The 22871-nt window shown below is 41.6% G+C and overlaps 1 protein-coding gene across 1 annotated transcript in view; it reads right to left on the reverse strand.

Annotated features, from left to right (window-relative positions):
• The window catches only part of C28H6orf58 (chromosome 28 C6orf58 homolog), a 110069-nt gene extending 90644 nt beyond the window's left edge, over nucleotides 1–19425 (reverse strand). The window contains exons 1-4 of the mRNA XM_061131796.1: nucleotides 19077–19425; nucleotides 18742–18936; nucleotides 7548–7790; nucleotides 379–465 (exon numbers count right to left, since the gene is read on the reverse strand). Of these exons, the coding sequence (XP_060987779.1) occupies nucleotides 379–465; nucleotides 7548–7790; nucleotides 18742–18936; nucleotides 19077–19425 (874 nt within the window). The remainder of the gene's footprint in view (nucleotides 1–378; nucleotides 466–7547; nucleotides 7791–18741; nucleotides 18937–19076) is intronic.
• Between the last annotated feature and the right edge of the window lie 3446 nt (nucleotides 19426–22871).

Consider the following 22871-nt stretch of genomic DNA (forward strand, 5'->3'; position numbering starts at 1 on the left):
TTGGTCTGAGCAAAATGAAAAAAAAAAAAAAAAAGTATTATTTTCTTGTTCTCTCTTTTTTCATCCTTCCTGGTCCTCGAGACTTCTCTGATTAGTGGGACCTCCCATCTAACACCAGTGCTGGCCATTCAAAAGCCATTGTCTTTTGCAGTTCCTCGTTTCAGTCCCTGGGTAAAATATGTCCTAAAGAATCGTTATTGAAATTGTGGCCATTAAATCCTAGAATGTGACATAAAGGCCACGAGATACATGATGAAGTGGATTCATTTTTACGGAGCAATAGTGCTGTTTTTGGTTTGTCTCTGTCCCTAAGATTTTAACTTGGATATTTTCTTTGGGGGAAGGTTATTAACTTATTTCACTAATAAATGAACATACCGGCCCACCAACTGTCCACAGAGATGCACAAACGATCTCCAGATTCATAGCCACAGTCTGTCGTTTGGGTGGGATCAACCAATCTGCCTAGAAGAGAGAGGATGCACAGATGATTTACTATGCACATTTTGAAACTTGTTATAATCATCCCTTGCCTAATGCATTTTGTTTGCAAAGAAACAAACATTTATCTTCTTATGACTTGTGTTTCTCTTCCTATCACTCTTTACCTTCATCTCCCATCTCAGTACCAATTTCTTTTCCTTCATCTAACATCACAACAATATTCCACTTTAGAATTATCTGTTTCAAATATTATTTGCTTTTGTATTTATTCCTTTTCCTGACCTGATTGTTATTAAACAGTGATCGTTAAAGAACTTGCTAACGCTATTCACCTGCATGAATATTAGAAGTGTGAATTTTCCTGATTGTTCCTCAGACTGCAAAGGCACACACACACACACACACACTGCACCCAATCACATACACTTGTGCCATGCTATTGTTTTTTACCTTAATTTTCCACACTATTGAAATAAGAGTCAAATTTCTGCTGGTGGACCTAGGCATTGATATTTTTGAAAATTTTGTAGTTGTTTTCAATGTGCAGCCACTCCTGAGAACGAGTTTTTGCTCATACTTTTATTCCCTAGTAGATTTCACTTCTTTTTTCCCCCAGTGAAATTCTGTTCACATTTCAAATTTCAGTTCAGACCCATTTTTTTCTGATTACTGCATCTGACTCCACTGTGTCCCTTTGTTTTGCACTTTAACTTTTAACCAAGAGTTGTTGTTTATTGCTCATTGTTTCATTTCTGATATCTTTTCTGTTTTAATTGTGTTGTAAGGTCTTGGATGGCAAGGAAACTGTCTGAAGTACTCCCACCCCACAACTGCATGCTGGAGACATAGAAGCCCATCATTAGGTAAGTTTAGTCAGGCTTGATCGTAATATGTAAGTGTAATGAAAGAATAAGAAAAACATTAATCTGCCAGCCCATTCAGCCTCCATCTACTGCTGGCCCCTAGGCCCCTGAGACTGGCATGCCTCCCATAGTGCTAATGATTTCTCCTAGATCTCCATCTTTCTGACTCTGAGAAAAGCCTGATAAAGAGCTGGTTTGAGTCTCAAGACATCACCTGACAAAGGTGGGTGAACAGCCAACTTCAGTAGCTCCTGCATGTGACTCCTCCCTAGATCTCAGATAAACTATAATCTTCTCCCTATGTTTTTTTTCATCAGAACAGTGTCAGGAAACATTTAGCCTCTTTCCATCTTTCACTTTCGCATTGTCCACTCCAGACCACCAGGTTCTGGTCCAATATAGGACCAACAAGTTGCACCCAGAAACAGGGACTCTGGTACACATGGCAAGATTTGGACGGAGTGACCCCACAGGGCCTATTGAGGTTGGTAAGTATTAAGACATAGGTCAATCGGCTGGAAAGCCCCCTCGCTTTTCTATTTTACTTTATCACTTATTTAAAGTTCAGGGATTTTCAGTTTCACATCAGCGAATAGACGCTTGCCTTCAGACAGTGGTTGAATGTAACCCTTGGTTCCCTGATGTAGGTAGTTTTGATTTAGAAATTTGGCATCGGGTCAAAGAGAATGTTGAATGAGCCGTCAGACAGGGAAAAAATATTCCGATAGATTTCTGGCCCCTATGGTCTCTCATTGAAGCCGTGATTCTGCCATTACAAGGTAATTCTAGCCCTCCTGATATTCGGCAACAGGCAGAACACTCATTACATGAATATGAATTAGATGATGATACCTTACGAAAGGCCCAATTAGAACAACATATTTCAGGATTTTCCTACCAACCCTGCCCCTGTTGCTCCAAGCGCTCCTCCCCTGCCGGAGGGCACATATCCCAGAGTCACTCCCTCGATAGAACCTAATGATTCTGACAATGACTTCCTTAAAACACCTTTGAACTGAAAACTGAAAACAGCTTTAATCTACTCCCTTGGTGACAAAGGCTCTCTGAATTGCTGGCTTTGCAATCGCAAGTCTCTGAAGCTGAAGGATTCTCCACCTTTCCTGTTTTAAGAAATGTTGATGCTCAAGGGCAAATAACACCTCAATATGAAGGTATTAACCTTTCCCACATGCAACAAGTGAAAAAGGCCATAACTTTGTATGGCCCACATTGGCCTTTTACTAGAGAGATTCTAAATGCTATGGCGTCTTCTATTGGAACCTTTATTCACTATGATTGGTGAATTTTAATAAAAGCTCTCCTTAAACCAGGAGAGTATCTTCAATGGACACTGTGGTTTCAAGATATAGCCAGAGATCATGCTAACAGAAATGCTCAAGCTGGTGCTCCCCAAAACCAAATTACTTTAATTACTTTTGAAATGTTAACTGGCACTGGACAATTCGACGCCATAGAAGCTCAAATACGATGTCCTCCTTTGTTGCATGATCAATTAAAAACAGAGGCCCTTGAAGGTTGGGATCGAATTACTCCTCAAGGGGAGCCTATAGGTAGCTACACTAAAATATTTCAGGGACCTAATGAAATGTATGCTTATTTCTTAGCTAGATTAGAAACTGCTATTTCCCATACTGTAATTGGAGAAGAAGCTAAAAGGCAACTAGAGAAATTACTTGCTTATGATAATGCAAATCAGGAGTGTCAAAGGGCTATATCCCCAATTCATGAGACAGGGACTATTTTTGATTATTTGAAGGCTTGTCACAATATAGGATCAGAAACTCAAAAGATGCAAATGCTAGCTGAAACAATCATTGCTGCCTTACGAAAAGGAAAACAATGGATGCTTTACATGTGGAGATAAGTACCATTTAAAAAGGGACTGCCCTAAGAAAGCTAATTAAAAAAAAAAAAAAAAAAAACCTCCAAAAATCTGCCCTGGCTGCTGTAGAGAAATGCATTGGGCCAAAGAGTGCAAATCTAAATTTGATATTGAAGGAAAACCTATTCCGGGAAACTCCAAGCAGGAGACCCCCCCAGGTCCCCTTCAACAAAAACCAGGGGCAAATTCCACCTTTTCCCTCAAACCCTCAACCTTTGGCTGTGCTGCTGTTGATATACCAGCCTTAAATGACTTTCTCCTTTACACTCAAGCAGTCCTCTCTAGAATACCTACCGGACTTTTTAGACCCCTGCCCCCACAAACCCTCGGTCTTTTACTTGGCCGATCTAGTTTGACTTAACAGGCAGGAAGGCCAGGGGTCTCCAAATGGAGAAAATAGGCTGCAAGTGTCAGACATTTTTATCTCTCTTAAGCGGCAGGAGGAAACAAACTAGCGATATTTCTTTTCTTTTTTTTTTCTCCTTCTCTATACAAAATTAAAAGGAGGTTTCTCTTAAAATACTGTGTTACCATAATGACACCTGGTTTCACTTGAAGTTAACTATTCTCAAACCCTGAGTTAACCATTTTCTTATGGAAATGTTTGTCTTAAGCTATGTTAATGAAACTGTATTTTCTTGGAAACCTGCCTTTCTTCAAGATTCATGTCAATCATTTTGTGGCCTGAGACAACTCACCTGGTGCCAAGGTTATCTCAAAATGCATGTTGTAGGTGAGGGGCCTGGTGTTATTCTCTTCAGTTTTGAGACATTTCCTTTCTCTAATTAGCAGACTGCTAGTAGTTATATGGAGAAGGAAATGGCAACCCACTCCAGTATTCTTGCCTGGAAAATCCCATGGACAGAGGAGCCTGGTGGGCTGCAGTCCATGGGGTTGCAAAGAGTCGGACACGATTGAACGACTTGACTTTACTAGTAGTTATATGACACCTGGCTAAAGACTAGCAGGGGGGCACTCTTTCTGCCCCCTTCTGATACCTATGTCAGAAGCTTTCTCTATCTCCTTTATACTTTAATAAAACTTTATTACAAATAAACCTCAATTTGAGAACACATTACAAACTTCTACCAATTTCCAATTAGCTTTTCTAAAATATTTTGGAGAAATTTCATTTCATTATCCTCCTGGTAAGCTATGGAATTTCTTCAAAAACACTGAATTTATTATTTGTCACATTTCTTTTATATAAATGGGACTAAAAACACCAAAGCTTCATTCTGGTCTCTTAAAAAATATAAAGTCTTTTATACTAAATTTAATTCTGCTCAACAAAATGAATTTTATGCTCTTATTCAAGTTATTTGCCTACATTCTTACCCCATTAATATAGTCTCTGATTCTATATATTCAGTTTTTGAATTAAAAAATATAGAAACCTCCACCATAAACTCCTAGTTCTATTAAAACAGACAATGGCCCTACCTATATTTCTAGAGACTTTAAACAATTTTTATAATCTTTTTCTATTAAACATATTACAGGTATTCCTTATAATCTACAGACACAAAACATAGTTGAACAAACACATCATGCACTAAAGTTACAAATAAAAAAAAATTAAAGAAGGGGGAATACACAGGTACACTACTGTCTTCCTTATCTAAAGCAGACTTTACTAGATTCTAACACAAGATATTTTCTAAACCTATAACTATTGCTAATACAGCTTTATTTGTTTTAAATTTTTTTAAACCTATCACAGGGAAATATTTTAACAAGAGCATAAAGACATTTCGAGGAGTTGAAGGACACTTCTCTTCCTCTGCTCATTTGGTACCAAGACGGGTTAACGAAACAATGGAAATCTGGGAAATTAATCTTATAGAGAAAGGGATATGCTTGTATTTCCCCAGATGGATCCAACAAACTTTTTCCTCAGACAATTCGACCAAAGGGGGCCCCTGACATTCAAAATGGAGACAAAACAACAGGAACCCCAGGAGGAAGAAATTCCAATACTGGCCACAGCGGCTCTAAAGATCTCCAGAAAGTGTCGCCCTTGGGGACATCAACCCTATGATCTTCCCACTTGGGGACAGATAATCAAGATTTTAAAAATCTGGTTTCTCCACAGGAAATGCCTCAAAGTCCTGAAAACCTTCCTATCACTATGCTGACCTGCGAGACTCCCACTTGAGATGGATTAACAAATCAGACTTAACTGTGCTTACTTACCCAATCCCCCTTTATTACAGGTCATAAAATAAGTGGAGAAAAGACTGATCCTATCAACCAATGACTCCACCCATATGCCCCCTCCCTGGAACCCTCACACCCTGGGGAAGAAGGAAAACTAATTAACATTTCTTTAGGCTTTCCACTGTGCCTGGGCCCAGGAAAATTATGCATAAACGTCAGCTGACAAACCTGGGCTTTGGTCCTGTCTCCAAAAGAAGACTTTCGGACATTGCTGCCCTTTTTCTGTCTGTGAACCATGTTTACTACTGAAACTTTAGGGAAAGAGCTAGGGAAAGAACAAAAAACATTATGTCAAAGGTTACTAACACTACGTTGAAACATTACCATGACAAAGGACTTCTTGGCTGGCTTGACAGTGGAATGGCATCCCCCAATCGTCCTCGATAAACAAATCGGGCCTGAACAATGAGACATATGGAAACTTGCTGCCAGCACTGAAGGACTTGGGACTTAGACCGGACATTTCACAGGGACCAGTTGTGGTCATAGTAACTATTTCTTTCACTATAATTAGTCATATCTAATACAGTCCTGTGTCCCACTTCCTTCTGTTGTAGCCATAAGAAATTTACAATTTAATAAGACTTTACGTTCTGTAACTTTTATTAATTGCCAATTTTGTGTTACTCCTGTTCATTTCAATCATATTACCTACAACTGGAAACAAATCAAATTTCATTTACTTGATAATGCCTCTCTGAATGTACAATTACTGCAAAAGGAAATCTTTAAAACTTTTTCTAAATATCTGCCCTCTTGCACTAATTTGGAAACTTTAGCTGAACAAATTATCTGAGCTAGACCCATGAAGATGGTTTCAAAGTATTACCCACAGCATCGGGTCTGGAACTGTAACTTTGGTGATTGTCCTGATAACTGTATTTGTTGTTTATCATCGCCTTTCTATAAGGTTGGTTAATACTAACCAAACTCTTTTGGTCAGGACCTTTTTTACAAATATAATAAAATAGGGGGAATTGTCAGGAAGCATTTAACAGGAGGCTTCCTGTGTGCTGTTTTGGATCTGTCAAGAATCCTCTGGTCCTTATCAATTCCTGAATATTCAGGAATTAAGAGGAGAGGCACACCTTTCCCCCTTTCCCAGGGGCTGAGCAATCCAGGCATTTCCTTCCTTAGTTTTTCAATACGGTGATAAGTACCCTCTTCCTTTTTATGAACCATATGGTAAAAGTGATTGTTTATCGCCTTTTGTTTTGTAAGTCTGGAATTTTAATCTTTATCTTTGCTGAGAATAACTACCTTGTAAGACAGTATATATGCCCACATCATGTCGATTAAAAGCACCTTTGCTCCATCAGAGCTTGGGTCTCTGTGACTTTCTTTCTTTCTCTCTCTCTCTCTCTCTATTTCTGGCTGATTCCCTGGAGTGCGAAAGCCGGCTGTGTAACCCAGGGAATATTAGCCTCTTTCCTTCTTTTGCTTTTTCATTGTCGACTCCAGACCACGAGGTTCCGGTCCAATAAAGGAACAAAAGAACAGAACAAATTTCCTTATCGGTAGTATTGTAGTATGGAGTGCAAGAGACACCACTCCCTTTCATAAGACTTTCTGTCAGCCAAATATCTTATAATTTATGAACCTTTGGCCCAAACATATCTGCTAACTAAACACTAGAATGTACTTTATTTCTGAAAGGAATTGATCTTTTGCAGAGAAACATCCTCATGAACAAGGTCCCTTTCTTGCCTCTCTCCATCTCCATGTATAGGTAATCATAGTTAGAACTTCAAGAAAGTCAAAGTAATTTGACATCATCTTCTGTTTTTAATGCATGTCTTCTTGACTGTTTTGTTCATCACAGTGCTTAGAATAGAATCTGGCATCTAGTAGGAGTTCAAGTAGAATGCCCAATATGTTGGAAATGAAGTCTTTTTGTGTTTGGCAACTATACTATATGCCTCACTGCAGTTTCAAATCAAAACAGGCAACCCAGAAAGATTTATGGAGGAGAAGAAGTAGAAAACTAATGGTTATGAGGAGAAAAAAAAGAAAAGAAAGAAATTGATTTTCAAAAATTGGTTTATACAGAGTTCCATTTCCCAATTACCACATGGTTAGATTGGAAAATCATTCGAGTAAAAACAAATCATTCTTACCTGATGTAAATTGCCAGCCATGCTGCAAAGCTAATCCCCATAAAAAATTTTGTTCATTATCTGGTGCAAATTTTTCAAAATAACTGGCTGTCTTGTTCAGGAGGATTTTATACATGCCCATTCTCTTAGGGTATACCCAGGGATCAATAATGTACTTTCCATTCTCCACACTGTAGTCACTGAACTGACCAGGACTCTCATCCCACAGAGGCGGATATTGACCTGAGAGACCGAAAACTTCTGCTGAAGAAACAAAAATGCAACCAACTAGCACACAGGCCCTGGGAGCAAGGAGAGACAGCATGCCGGAGCTGGGGCTTGAGATTATGGCAGGGCTTTTATTGGAATGTGCAGAAAGAAGTCATGGGTTTCGCTCATGCGAGAGCATATCACCTCTGTTTTTTCCTTGAGATGGTAGGAAAGTCTTACCAAGGAAAATAAGTTGCTTCCTCAAATATACAGAACAACTAATGGACACCAGAAGAGCGGGGGTGGGGTGGTGGAGGGGAGGGGGCGTTACACTTGCCTGAAGTAAATAATCAGCAATATTACTTATAACAATTTGTAAATACACATGGAAAAATGGGCTTCCCCTGTGGCTCAATGGTAAAGAATTGGCCTGCAGTGCAAGAGCCCCCCGGAGATGTGGGTTCAAACCCTGGGTTGCAATAGGCCTCTTTCCTGGCATTGTTCCCCTTTCCCCATGTTTACACAGTTTCTAATCTTACCTTCTCCCAGTGTCCTAAGAACATCAGTTTGTTACCATGCTATTCCACATGTAGAGAGCAGGCCTTTACATAAAAGAACAAACAAGAAATGCTGTTTTCTAAAGGAATAGGATAGAAGGGACCAGAAGGAGTTTTGGCTCCCTCCTCCAGTCACACCACTGCCCGCAACCTGTTTGCATCTTGGAAGAAACTGTCTCAAGTCTCTCTGTGGTCTTGTCTGTAAGAGATAATATTAAACAATATTATTTCTTGCTGACGTGCATGGCAGGGGAATGGAAAGAGGAACCTGAAAGATGGCTCCCAGGTATTTGGCTTGGCCTGAGATACGTGTGTGTACAGTACCAAAGGTCACAATCATCCAGTCATGCAGGAAATGTTGAACTCCTTGAGACTCATCCTTGGAATGGCAGCCACCTCGTCCTTTTCTCTTGAACTTGTCTTTCTCCAGCTTCAGTTTCTTTGGCCTTGAGAAAACTACAATAACAAACTTCAAGACAACTGATCTTCGTATAAAGGTGGATTCATACTTTTCTTGTCATTATGTTAGGGGAAGCACACTGATTGAAACCACCCACCCGTCCAGGCACCGTAGTAACCATTCCCTTGAGTTGTTTTATGACAGGAGAGCCTGGTAAGGAATACGGAAGTAAAAAGCCACAACCAACCAGAAGAGGTGGGGATAGGTTGAAAGGAGACACAGCGTGTCGTCCACTTCCCAGAATCCCTCTCGCTAGCATCCATCTTGGCTGAGCGATGCGTGCACCACCAGGAAAGACTCTGCATTAGAATGACTGGCCAAAGACCACCTGGAAACCAATCCCATCACCATAAAGCCCAAGACTGGGGGCCACGTGGCAGAGCAGTTCTCCTGGGTTCCCTTACCCTCCTGCTCTCCATCCGGGTGCCCTTTCCCAATAAAATCTCTTCTTTCTCAGCACATGTGTATCCTTGGACAATTCATTTCCAAGTGTTAGACAAGAGCCCAGTTTTGGGCCCTGGAAGGGGTCCCTTTTCCTACAACAATTATACTGTATATTGTGACACTCCTGATTTAACTTATATGCAGAGTACATCATGCAAAATGCCAGGTTGGATGAAACATAAACTGGAATCAAGTTTGCTGGGAGAAATATCAATAACATCAGATATGCAGCTGACACCACCGTTATGGCAGAAAATGAAGAAGAACTAAAACGCCTCTTGATGAAAGTGAAAGAGGAGAGTGAAAAAGTTGGCTTAAAACTCAACATTCAGAAAACTAAGGTCATGGCATCCGGTCCTATCTGTTCATGGCAAATAGGTGGGGAAACAACGGAAATAGTGACAGACAATATATCTTCTTGGGCTCCAAAATCATTGCAGTTGGTGACTACAGCTATGAAATTAAGAGACACTTGCTCATTGGAAGAAAAGCTATAACCAACTTAGAAAGCATATTTAAAAGCAGAGACATAACTTTGTCAACAAATGTCCAGGGAGTCAAAGGTACGGCTTTTCCAGTAGTTATGTAGGGAAAAGAGTTGAACTATGAAGAAAGCTGAGTGCCAAAAAATTGATGCTTTTGAGCTGTGGTGTTGGAAAAGACTCTTGAGAGTCCCTTGGACTGCAAGGAGATCCAAACAGCCCATCCTAAAGGAAACCAGTCCTGAATATTCAATGGCAGGACTGATGCTGAAGCAGAAACTCCAATACTTTGGCCACCTGATACGAAGAACTGATACATTGGAAAAGTCCCTGATGCTGGGAAAGATTGAAGGCAGGAGGAGAAGGGGACGACAGAGAACGAGATGGCTGGATGGCACCACTGACTCAGTGGACATGAGTTTGAGAAAGCTTCGGGAGTTGGTGATGGACAGGAAAGCCAGGAATGCTGCAGTCCATGGGGTCGCAGAGAGTCCGACACAACTGAGCAACTGAACTGAACTGAACACTTTTATTACTCCTTTCTGATATGTTGCCAGTTCAGGTTGCCAGGTCGTTGAATCGAAATATTTGTGTACAATGAAGCTTAGACTGTCCTTTCTTTGCTATCCAAGCAAAAATTATTTCCCAGGGCTTCACATCGTAGTTGATTACAGTCTGTAGCTAGAGACATACAACTCTGTCAGAAAAATGGGGTTTTATTGTGGGGGGAGGGCGGATAGAAATTGTATCAAATATTCTCAAGAACAAACCGTTTCCTTCAAAATCCTTGAACCTAGACTCACCTTACTTCTGCTACACTGAATCTTCTTGGAGCTTTTTCCCTGTGTCCTCTGATCCATTTCAAATAATCGACAAATATAATCCTCACGCCCTTCACAGACCTTCCCTCTACTTCCGTCGCTTTATCTTTCCTGGAAGACTTGTTTTCCATGGAGAATGTTCCTGGACATCCTTATTCATTTACAGTTCATAAACTACAAGGCATACTCACCAAGATGGAAGCTATCCCATTGAATACTCTATTCACAGTTTCCTAAAACATCCTCATTTCTATTTACTTTCACTTCTATTTCTCCTTTCTTTTGGTGATAGCTAGACTCTTAACAATAATTCTTCCCTCCATTTTCATCACTTTATCATCTTTCCGTGAAGACTTGTTTTCCATGGAGAATAGTCCTAGGCATTCTTATTCATTTACACTTCATAAACTATAAGGCATACTCAAAACGATGGAAAATTTGCCACTGAACATGCTCTTCACACTTTCCGAAAACATCATCATTTCTATTTACTTTCACTTCTTTTGGTTATTCTTTTGGTGATTGCCAGATTCTTATCACTTATTCCTCCTTATCTAAATTATCTCTAAAACCTGACCACTGGAAACCATAACTGAAAAGACACAAGTACACCGAAGTTCATTGCAGCACTATTCACATTAGTTAGGACATGGGAGAAACCTAGATGTCCATTCATAGATGATTGGATAAAGTAGCTGTGGTTCCTATATACAGCAGACTATTATTCAGTGATAAAATGGAACACATTTGAATAAGAACTAATGAGGTGCACGAAGCTAGAGCCTATTTTACAGAGTGAAGTACGTCAGTAAGAGAGAACAAACAATGTATATCAATGCACATATGTGGAATCTAGAAAGATGGCACTGCTGACCTTATTCTCGGGGCAACAATGGGCTTGTCTGGTGGTTCAGACAGTAAAGAACCTGTCTGCAATGCAGAAGACCTGGGTTCGATCCCTGGGGTTGGGAAGATGCCCTGGAGAAGGGAATGGCAAGCCTCGCCAGTATTCTTGCCTTGGAAACCCCACAGACAGTGAATTCTGGCAGACTACAGTCCATGGGGACACAGTCAGAAGACTGAGCAACTGAGCATATGAGCACATGTTCCCCAGTAACATAGACTCAAGAGGTTCAATCATAAGCACTTCAAGCCCCGTGTTGCTATACGTCAGTGGATCACAACTAGTGATTTGCCAACTGGGGACATTCGGCAAATTCTGGAAGCACATTCGGGGTCACACGTGGAAAAGAGCATGCTCCTGACATCTAGTGGGCAGAGTCCAGACATGCTGCTGTGAATCCCAAAATACATACGCCAGTCCCCTACTGTAAAAGATTACGAGGCTGGAAATGTCAATTAGTGCTAAGGTTAGAAACCCCGATCTAGATGAGGAAAAGCAAACAGGTTCACAACTGCAGGCCTTGCTGTTCCCATTCAGAATAACGGAGAAGAGGTTCATCCTGTGGTGCAAACATGCCTACCATCATCCCGAATGTCATCTCAGGAAACATGGCCTAGATTATGCTATCATTTATTTCTTCTAGAGAAACTTATCATTTGGGTTTGGTGAATAAAATTCTCTAGCTTCCTGGTGTCTCAGATGAAGAATCCACCTGCAATGCAGGAGACCCGGATTCGATCCCTGTGTTGGAAAGATCCCCTGGAGAAGGGAACAGAAACCCACTCCAGTATTCTTACCTGCAGAATCCCATGAACAGAGGAGCCTGGCAGATTATGGTCCATGGGTCACACAGAGTTGGACACAACTGAGTAATTGAGCAATGCAAGAAGCAAGGTGAACAAGGAAAGGGGATTGACCCCAGAGAGCTGAGGTGCATTTGAAAGCAATGAATTCAGTGAGCCCAGAGGCTTGCATCTTCCCAGACAAAGAATGCTAAATTCCTTTTCCTGATACCTGGCCTTTGATGTTCAGATCACCTGCTCCCTTTGTGGCAAACTTGCATATAGCCTGACTTCCCCAACAGCCACCTTGAGCAGTTTTCTCATATCTACTGAGATCTTGTCTCCTGGGCTCAGAGTTCTGAACATTCCCACCAGAGAAAATAAGTCTCTACTTGCAGGTTGTGACTGCATTTTTCCGTCGATAGACCCTTTGCCTTGCATTCTTCCCCTTTCCCCATGTTTCCACAGTTTCTGAACTTTCCTTCTCCCAGTGTCCTAAGAACTCCAGTTGTTGCCATGCTAGTCCCACATGCAACGATTAGAGAATTTCATAAAGGAACAGAAGAGAAGGGACCAGAAGGAGTTTTGGCTCCCTCCTCCAGTCACACCACTGCCCGCAACCTGTTTGCATCTTGGAAGAAACTGTCTCAAGTCTCTCTGTGGTCTTGTCTGTAAGAGATAATATTAAACAATATTATTTCTTGCTGACGTGCATGGCAGGGGAATGGAAAGAGGAACCTGAAAGATGGCTCCCAGGTATTTGGCTTGGCCTGAGATACGTGTGTGTACAGTACCAAAGGTCACAATCATCCAGTCATGCAGGAAATGTTGAACTCCTTGAGACTCATCCTTGGAATGGCAGCCACCTCGTCCTTTTCTCTTGAACTTGTCTTTCTCCAGCTTCAGTTTCTTTGGCCTTGAGAAAACTACAATAACAAACTTCAAGACAACTGATCTTTGTATAAAGGTGGATTCATACTTTTCTTGTCATTATGTTAGGGGAAGCACACTGATTGAAACCACCCACCCGTCCAGGCACCGTAGTAACCATTCCCTTGAGTTGTTTTATGACAGGAGAGCCTGGTAAGGAATACGGAAGTAAAAAGCCACAACCAACCAGAAGAGGTGGGGATAGGTTGAAAGGAGACACAGCGTGTCGTCCACTTCCCAGAATCCCTCTCGCTAGCATCCATCTTGGCTGAGCGATGTGTGCACCACCAGGAAAGACTCTGCATTAGAATGACTGGCCAAAGACCACCTGGAAACCAATCCCATCACCATAAAGCCCGAGACTGGGAGCCACTCGACAGAGTACTTCTCCTGAGTTCCCCTTAGTCTCCTGCTCTCCACCAGGGTGCCCTTTCCCAATAAAATCTCTTGCCTTGTCAGCACATGTATCTCATTGGACAATTCATTTCCGAGTGTTAGACAAGAGCCCAGTTTTGGACCCTGGAAATGGTCCCCTTTCCTGCAACAAATGACGACTCTGGTGGGGACTCCTCTTCGCTGAGACTGACATCCTGACTTCTCGGGGTACTCAGGGGCCAGCTTGCCTGCCAATGGACCAGACCCAGCGATCTCAACTGGTACCCTTTGTCCCTGGTCTCCTTCTGTCGTGGACAACTGGCCAGAGTGCCCTGAACGAAACAGAGCAAGAGACTTTTTTGACCTCTCTCCCCTTTCCTCTCTCTTTCCTCTCCTTGACCCTTCCTATCCTTCCCTGTTTTTCTAGTCCCCCGGTCCTGGATGCAGGAATCTGGTCGAAGGGCCACAGCCTGAGCTGAGGATTGGAGACCGATGACCTCCTCTTGGCCGAGAACTCGAATTCTGGTTCTGATTTCTGGTAGGGCCGAGTTCCAGTCCTCCTTTCTCTGGAGGCCCAGGGTAAAGTCCCATAATGCCTGGGTATCTGCAGGTGGCAGGAGATGTCTGTAAGGCCACCCCTTTTGCCCCCCTCTCCTGCCTCCTCCCTCTTCTTTGAACCTGGCTTCCTTTCCTCCCTTTGAAATCTTTGAAGACCTGAGGTATTTTCTTTCACTCTGTTAGTACTTGGATCTGAAATTCCTTGTCTCTATAGGAGGTTTTCTGAGAGACTGCATTCTTGTGTTTAAGGGAGTGTCTGATGAGGACTGCCAGGTTTATATGTCTGTGTTTTAATTATGTGTTCTGTGTTGTGATTTCTCATGGCCATTTTGCTTTGTCTGGCCACCATTTGGTTTAGACCTACTGCCATTTTGTTAGAACTTGATTTTCTTTCCCTGTGCCTTGAGACCAGAGCTCTCAGGAACACTTATCTAGACCATCTCTAATTCCTGAGACTGAGGGAAAAGGGGAAAAAGCCTTTTAAAAAATTTATTTATTTCAACTGTTTTTTTTAATAAACTAGTAAATTTTATATTGTAATATCTAATTCATGACTAAACTTAGAAAATGAAGCTAGAGCTTACACTGTGTCTGTCTAAATATGTCTTGGTATGTCTTTGTCTCTGGGTAATATTTTTGAGGTTAATTGGTAAATGAGCTCTATTTAATTGGCTTAAAGAAACAACACCATGGACTGTAGCCCACCAGGCTCCTCCATCCATGGGATTCTCCAGGCAAGAATACTGGAGTGAGTTGCCATTTCCTTCTCCAGTAAAGAAAGGTAAGCCCTTACAAATCAAATAATTCTAAATTAAACAATAAATTCCAGGCTCATGTGAACTGGGAAATATTCAGTATTAAATACCTGATATTAAGGTTTGTTTGTTGACTTATCTAATATAGACATGTCTTATAGTAATTAACATTAAGTAGAATATTTTCATTGTACCTAGAATATTTTCATTAACCTAATATAAGTTAAATACTATATCTGTTACAAGTTTGTCAACAAGGAAATTACCTCGAGTGAAGAAACTTCTAAAAAAAATGTAAATGAGATATGAGCTTTTATATAAACTCTATTAAGAAAAATTATTCTTTAGAAATATCTGTCTAAAATAGTCTCTCCAGATTGCCGTAACTTGAATTTCTAAGGGTTGTTCTAAGTGTGCTAAGTGTTGGAAGTCTATTGAATAGTTAGATCATTTCCAAATAGAGTAAGATTTTGAAACATTTACCACTGAACACTAATTTCCTTTTACAGAGAAACTAAAGAGATTTGGGACTATAAATGAATGATGTTTGGTGCCATCTTAAAATGTTCTAAGAAAGCAAGGGTTTTAGAAATTATCACTGGTATTTATGCTCACCAATCTATAAAATGCTAATATAAAAGTTAGTTCTTGGTTGCTAAAGGAAAGTAGGAAGTGTGTTTTCAGTTAAAAAAAAAAAGGTATGAAAAAATACTAAAAAGAGTTATGCATGATCAAGATTTTCTAAAATTGGGTTACAATTAGATAAATGGATTTTGTTACGAATGACACAGCCACAAGAAAACTGGTTAGAGCCAGCTAGGTCCAAGTTGGCGGAGCTGACTTTCACTAGACTTTGAGCCTTGGTATTTACGCCCATTGTGATATATCAACAAGCTAAATGATACACCCATCAACATTGACTAAATCTGACCAGATGTTTTAAATGCTTTTAATTGATCTTTTCAATAAAACTTCCTAAATTGAATTATTTTGAAGTTCCTTTGACCTCTAGCTAACTTTGGGGTGCTTCAGAGGGCCCCTGAAACATCCCAAAGATGTTTATTTGGGATAAACATGTGTTTATTTGGTTGGTTAAATTACATGAAAAAGATTATCAAGTGAGTAATAAATCTGCTCATGTTATAATGTATGGTAAAATAACTAATACAGATATCCTAGAAATTATATGGAGTTCTTAACATTTTGATATGTCCTGGTATTCTAATGAAAATCTTGATGACTTCACAAAAGTTAACAAAGCACTGAATGAACCAGCAAATATGCTTATAACTTTTATGGTTTCTATCTGAAAAATTACAGGTCTGAATCTTGTGTTTTCCGGGAGTAGGGAAAACCTTCCTCTCAAATTAATTATGAAAATAATTTGGTAAAATTGTACATTATAAACAAAACAATTATATTTTCTGTCTATCTGACTCCTCCAGAAATTGGAAACTCTTAGGTTACCAGTAAGTTTATCAAATGACCTAGGAAGATTATCTCACTAACAGGTACAAAAATCTCCAGGAATTTTTGAGACCTTAAAAAGGGAAGAATTCACCTAGATTTGTTAGGCAAAATCTGGGATAAGCCTTTGGCATGAGTTTCCCAGCCCTGTTTTATTTTAAAAGTTCAGTCTGAGATTCTATAAACGTTTCAGCAAAATAAAAAGTCTATGATCAATTATGGTTATATAAATCATCAGGCCAAAATTAGTGAGAACAGACCTATTTTGCAAACAAGCTAGCCTTAATTTGGTTACATTTGATAAAAATGAGGGTAATTTTAGGGAGAAAAAGATGTTTAAAACTGTTAAATCCCAGTTTGTTAATGGAGGTCTACCAATGGAGGTAGTAAGACTCATTTCTTGGATAGTTCTTTGCTGTCATGTGATATTAATGTAAAATTTGATTTAATTCTTAAAGAATACCTTAAGTTTGTTTCTGAAGCTTATCTCATTAATCTATCTTTGGATGAAGATCAGATGCCTCATGACCTGCAACCAGGACTGGAAAAAGACATAATTTAAGGGACTGTCTCCAACCTGGATGGAAGGACTTTTTTAATCAGGAGAAACTACACTACACCAGGATGAGAAGACGACAACATCAGAGGTAAACAGCTTGCCCAAGATGCTGGGCATGATTCGTATGATCGTTTATAATGTTTTCTTGACTTCTTAGACCTTTGCATATAAATCAAAAGCTTTTCTATCATAGGCCTGATCCTATGCTAGTTTTATAAATCAACCCAGTTGTTGGGTTTGTGGCCAATTACCTGTGTCTAGTTCTGGGTTACCTTGGTAAATTTCTCTACTACAAGATTCTAACTGGTTGGTCCTGAAAATTTTTACTTAAAAAAAATTATAGTCATATTTATGTCACTGTGATATTACTAGATGGGATCCCCACACCTGGCCAATGAATAATGCCTGCTCTGACTCTGGCCATAAATTTGAGCTTTTTCTATTACTCAGGCTCAATCAGAGCAACAAGAAAAGTTTCAGCAAAGGAGGAAAAAATCTCTCACAATTATGGGGTAGATTTATATAGATAACACCAGGCTATGGCAATTTAGGTTTAAAGTCTCCTCTGTGTTGGAAACAATTAAATCATACTAAGGATAATCAGTCTAGTAACACTCGAAAACGGGGTTATGTGCTTTATAGACGGTGGTGCCACTGTATAATTTCCCTTGAAGATAAAGATTCTACAGAGTAGACTAAGTCAAATGACCTGGGATATACTGGGCTACATCTAATGAAAGCTCTTAACTTAAGTCTTACTTGTGACTTTACTAGTACTGCTGGCTATGTTGTTTATATTTCACCTGTTTTACAAAATTGCTGTTTCTTACACTGCCAAATGTGTGACTAAGGCCTCTAATAGAATAATATATAGTTCCATATGAGATCGATGATGGTAACAGTGTAACTCTAGATATGGGAAGAAGCAACAAGAGGGAATATTTTTCTGGACCAAGAGGCTAGTAAGACAGGTGGTCCAGAGAATTTTGGATACTGTTTTATGGCCTAGTCCAGTAACAGCACATTGAATAGCCTGTCAAGAAAATCTTTGCCAAACCTGAGAATGGACATTCTCAGCACCACGGGATAAAATGGTCATGAAATGCCCCCCTCAAAATCATGGTCAAGTTTATGAGCAAAAAGGGGCTTTGCCAACTGAAGACTGACACTTGCCATCTACATCTACAAAGATTAAATCATGGTCACTGCAACTGCTGACTTTCAATGCCCCTGAAAGGAGGTCAGGGTGAAAATCAGGAATGAGGAACTCTGAGCTCTGGGAAAAACTGGCAGAACAGGCGTCTCCCCGAAGTGCCAGGTCCAGACTGGGTTTCAGGCCTATTCTTCTAAAAAGAAATGAGATTTATTTTGTCTATTAAAATTCCAGTTATCCCTCCTCCAGCTACTTCTAATTGGGTCTGTTACAACAAAATGGCAGACCAAGGGATTAAGATTTTAATCATACAAGGTTCAGATCTAGGACTTGGAACTCAGGAATACTTCTAATTCAGTGTCTATCCTCCAAGCTGAGGCAGTCCTATGCCCCATTTTGACAGGAAGTTATTGTTAGAAAATGCCGCGGGAAGAAACGGCCACCTCTAAGGACCATTGATGAAGGCCTTTATTGGGCAGTCGCTCTCGGGTAGAACTCCCGGGGGTGGGTGAGCGAGGAGACAAAGGGAGTCTGCGAGGTATGAGGGGTGGGGAGAGGTTTTATAGCCAGGGCCGGCGTCCAAGCCAGGTCTTCCCATATAAGGAAGAAAGCGCGGGCTACAGCGGCGGTTGGTGTCCAAGGGCTCCGTGTCAGCACCTGATTGGACCAGGCTGCAGGGGGTCGGCCCCCGGAAGTTTAGACAGCCTCCGGAACTCGTCTGCGGCACTTTTTCTGGGGCATGCCTCAACATGCCCGACCTTTCATCCCGGCCTTTTTGTTATAGGACAAGGGGCGCCGGTTCTCTCTGGCTACTTCCTGCTGAACGGGGGCGGCGAGGGGTAGGGTGTGGCTGGGATGACAGGGAGCGTCTGCCGTTAATTTTGTCACAGAGTGTTTGTTGGAAGCCCTTGGTACTGCTATCGCAACACCATCAGCTGGACCATGTTGAGCCGCTGTTTGACAAAGGCCAAGAGCTTATTTAAGAGACAGGGCCTGAAAGTTAAGAGCAACAAGAGGATTATGAGTGGTCCCATTAAGGTCGAGAGCCGGGTGGTCAGCCAGGGGGAGTTTTGGAACCATGATTCGAACCAACCTTGCTGGGCTTCCCGTTCCCTCTTTCTGTGCTCTGCTCCTTCTCTTACCTTGGCCATGGATTCTCTTACTACCCCTGTATGGTCTGCGTAAAAGCAACACTCTTCCTTGAGGGCTGCACAGAGGCCCCGTTGTTGTAAAAAGATCAGGTCTAGGCCTCGTCTGTTCTGTAACACCACTTCTGACAAAGAGGTTAGGGATTTTTCTAAGGCCATCATAGACTTTTCTATTCGTGCAATGTTTTCATCAATGGCGACTCTCAGGGTGATCAGGCCCTGATGTTGTGTGGTCAGGGAAGCAATGCCCGTACCCGTTCCGGCTGCCCCCAGGGTGAACAGCGTTGCTAGCATGACACAGAATTCCCTGCTCTGGTCGAAGACAGCCAAATGGAGACAGGGCGTCAGCCCAGTCTGTGAACATACCCACCACCCCCCGATTTCGGGTATGACGTAGGTCTCTCCATTTTTTAAGATCCAGGTGACTTGAAAAGGCTGGTGTGGGGGGGAGGAGCCAAGATGGCAGAGGAGTAGGACGGGGAGACCACTTTCTCTCCTACAAATTCATCAAAAGAATAACTGAACACAGAGCAAACTTCACAAAACAACTTCTGATTGCTGGCTGAGGTCATCAGGCGCCCAGAAAAGCAGCCCATTGTCTTCGAAAGGAGGTAGGACAAAATATAAAAGATTAAAAGTGAGACAAAAGAGCTAAGGACGGAGATCCGTCCCGGGAAGGGAGTCTTTAGAGGACATTTCCAGACACTGGGAAACCCTCGCACTGGCTGGCCTGGGGGAAGTGATTGAATCTCGGAGGGCAACCTGACTGGGAGGGAAACAATAAATAAAACCCACAGATTACGTGCCTAAAAGCAACTCCCAGCAGAAAAGTACCCCAGACACCCGCATCCGCCACCAGCAAGTGGGGGCGGCACGGAGAGGAGCGGACGGCATTGCTTGGGGTAGGGTCCGGGCCTGAATGCCCAGAGGACAATCGGAGGGAGCTTTTGTGAGTTGCCAACTGGAACTGTGGGAGAGCAAAAGAGAGAGAGAAAATTAACTGGCCGAACACACTGCCGGGCATTCGCAGAACAAAGGGACTGAGAAAGTCCAGAGAAGAGCTCGCAGGCTGCGGACCGGCCCAGCCCCGCCGGAGGCAGGAGCAGGTCATGGCTAGACACAGGGCGCAGGCACCCGACCTGCGTGGGCGGGGACTGGGGCTGGGGACGCGGAGGGCAGAAGGCACACTCACCCACCTGGCGCCAGCGGAAATTGAGACTGGGACCGCGGAAGGGAGTAGGCGCGCCACACCTGGGGAGAGTGCGCCCGTCAAGCCCCTGGCTGCCTGGACCGCTCTGACGGGGAAGGCACAAAGAACAGGTGCAGTTTTCTGTTCCGCGCTTTTATGGAACACCCGAGGGCTGGAACCGCGCGCAGCGCGGGGCGCGCTCCATATAGAGCAGCCGGGAGCCTGAGCAGCGCAAACGGAGAAAGCAGAGCCAGCCCCTCCCTGCAGAGCCAGCGCCTCCCCACAGCACCAGCCCCTCCCCGCAGCGCGACAGAACTAGCTACCTGAATAAGAGTCCACCTCCGCCCGCCTGTGTCAGGGTGGAAATGAGGCTCTGAAGAGACCGGCAAACAGAAGCCAACTAAACAAAGGGAACCGCTTCAGAAGGGACCGGTGCAACAGATTAAAATTCCTGTAGAAAACACTGACTACACTGGAAGGGGCCTGTAGATATTGAGAAGTATAAGCTGGAATGAGGAGCTATCTGAAACTGAGCTGAACCCACAGTGACCGCAACAGCTCCAGAGAAACTCCTAGATATATTTTTACTTTTTTTTTTTTAAGTAAGAAAAAAAAAATAATTTTTATTTTATTTGTTCTTTTTTATTTTTTCTCTTTTATTTTCCTTTAAAATTCCCTATTACTCCCCCATTACTCCTTAACTCTCATTTTCATAGATTTTTATGATTTTTTTTAATAAGGGAAAAATTTTTTTTCCCTTTCTTTCCCCCCCCCCCCTTTTTCTCTTCTATTTTCTATTTTTCTTTTTCTCTTATTTCTTTTAAAGTGCTCTGGTACTCCTCTATACTCCTTCATTTTCATTTTCATTACACTATAACCTTACAAAAAAAAAAAAAAGAGAGAAGCCCTATTTTTAAACTGAACTTCATATATATTTCTAAAATTTTTGTGTGTGTGTTTTGGTTTTTGATTTTAATATAGTATTTTTAAGAGTTTAACCTCTACTCTAGATTTTTAGTTTTTGTTTTTCACTATATGATACAAATTGTGAACATTTAAGAATCCAATATTCAGTTCCCATTTTTATTCAGGAGTGTGTTGATTATTCTCTCCCAATCTTGACTCTCTGTTTTCTACCTCAGAATACCTCTATTTCCTCCTTTCCCCTTCTCTTCCCAATCCAATTCTGTGAATCTTTGTGGGTGTCTGGGCTACGGAGAACACTCTGGGAACAGACAACTGCATAGATCTGTCTCTCTCCTCTTGAGTCCCCCTTTTTCTCCTCCTGCTCATCTCTACCTCCCCCCTCCCTCTCCTCTTCTTCATGTAACTCTGTGAACCTCTCTGGGTGTCCCTAACGGGGGAGAATCTTTTCACCATTAACCTAGAAGTTTTCTTATCAGTGCTGTATAATTGGAGAAGTCCTGAGACTACAGGAAGAATAAAACTGAAATCCAGAGGCAGGAGACTTAAGCCCAAAACCTGAGAACACCAGAAAACTCCTGACTACATGGAACTTTAAGTAATAAGTGATCGTTCAAAAGCCTCCATACCTACACTGAAACCAACCACCACCCAAGAGCCAATAAGTTTTAGAGCAAGACATACCACACAAATTCTCCAGCAACGCAAGAACATAGCCCTGAACGTCAACATATAGGCTGCCCGAGGTCACACCTAACACATAGACCCATCTCAAAACTCATTACTGGGCACTCCATTGCTCTCCAAAGAGAAGAAATCAAGTTCCACGCACCAGAACACTGACGCAAGCTTCCCTAACCAGGAAACCTTGACAAGCCAATCGTCCAACGCCACCCACTGGGTAAATCCTCCACAATAAAAAGGAACCACAGACCTCCAGAATACAGAAAGCCCACTCCAGACACAGCAATCTAAACAAGATGAAAAGGCAAAGAAATACCCAACAGGTAAAGGAACATGAAAAATGCCCACCAAGTCAAACAAAAGAGGAGGAGATAGGGAATCTACCTGAAAAAGAATTTAGAATAATGATAATAAAAATGACCCAAAATCTTGAAAACAAAATGGACTTACAGATAAATAGCCTGGAGACAAAGACTGAAAAGATACAAGAAATGTTTAATAAAGACCTAGAAGAAATAAAAAAGAGTCAATTAAAAATGAATAATGCAATGAATGAGATCAAAACACTTTGGAGGGAACCAAGAGTAGAATAACGGAGGCAGAAGATAGGATAAGTGAGGTAGAAGATAAAATGGTGGAAATAAGTGAAGCAGAGAGGAAAAAAGAAAAAAGGATCAAAAGAAATGAGGACAACCTCAGGGACCTCTGGGACAATGTGAAACGCCCCAACATTTGAATCATAGGAATCCCAGAAGAAGAAGACAAAAAGAAAGGCCATGAGAAAATACTCGAGGAGATAATAGCTGAAAACTTCCCTAAAATGGGGAAGTAAATAGCCACCCAAGTCCAAGAAACCCAGAGAGTCCCAAACAGGATAAACCCAAGGCGAAACACCCCAAGACACATATTAATCAAATTAACAAAGATCCAACACAAAGAACAA

Source organism: Dama dama, chromosome 28, assembly GCF_033118175.1.
Source record: "Dama dama isolate Ldn47 chromosome 28, ASM3311817v1, whole genome shotgun sequence".
NCBI classification, from domain to species: Eukaryota; Metazoa; Chordata; class Mammalia; order Artiodactyla; family Cervidae; genus Dama; species Dama dama.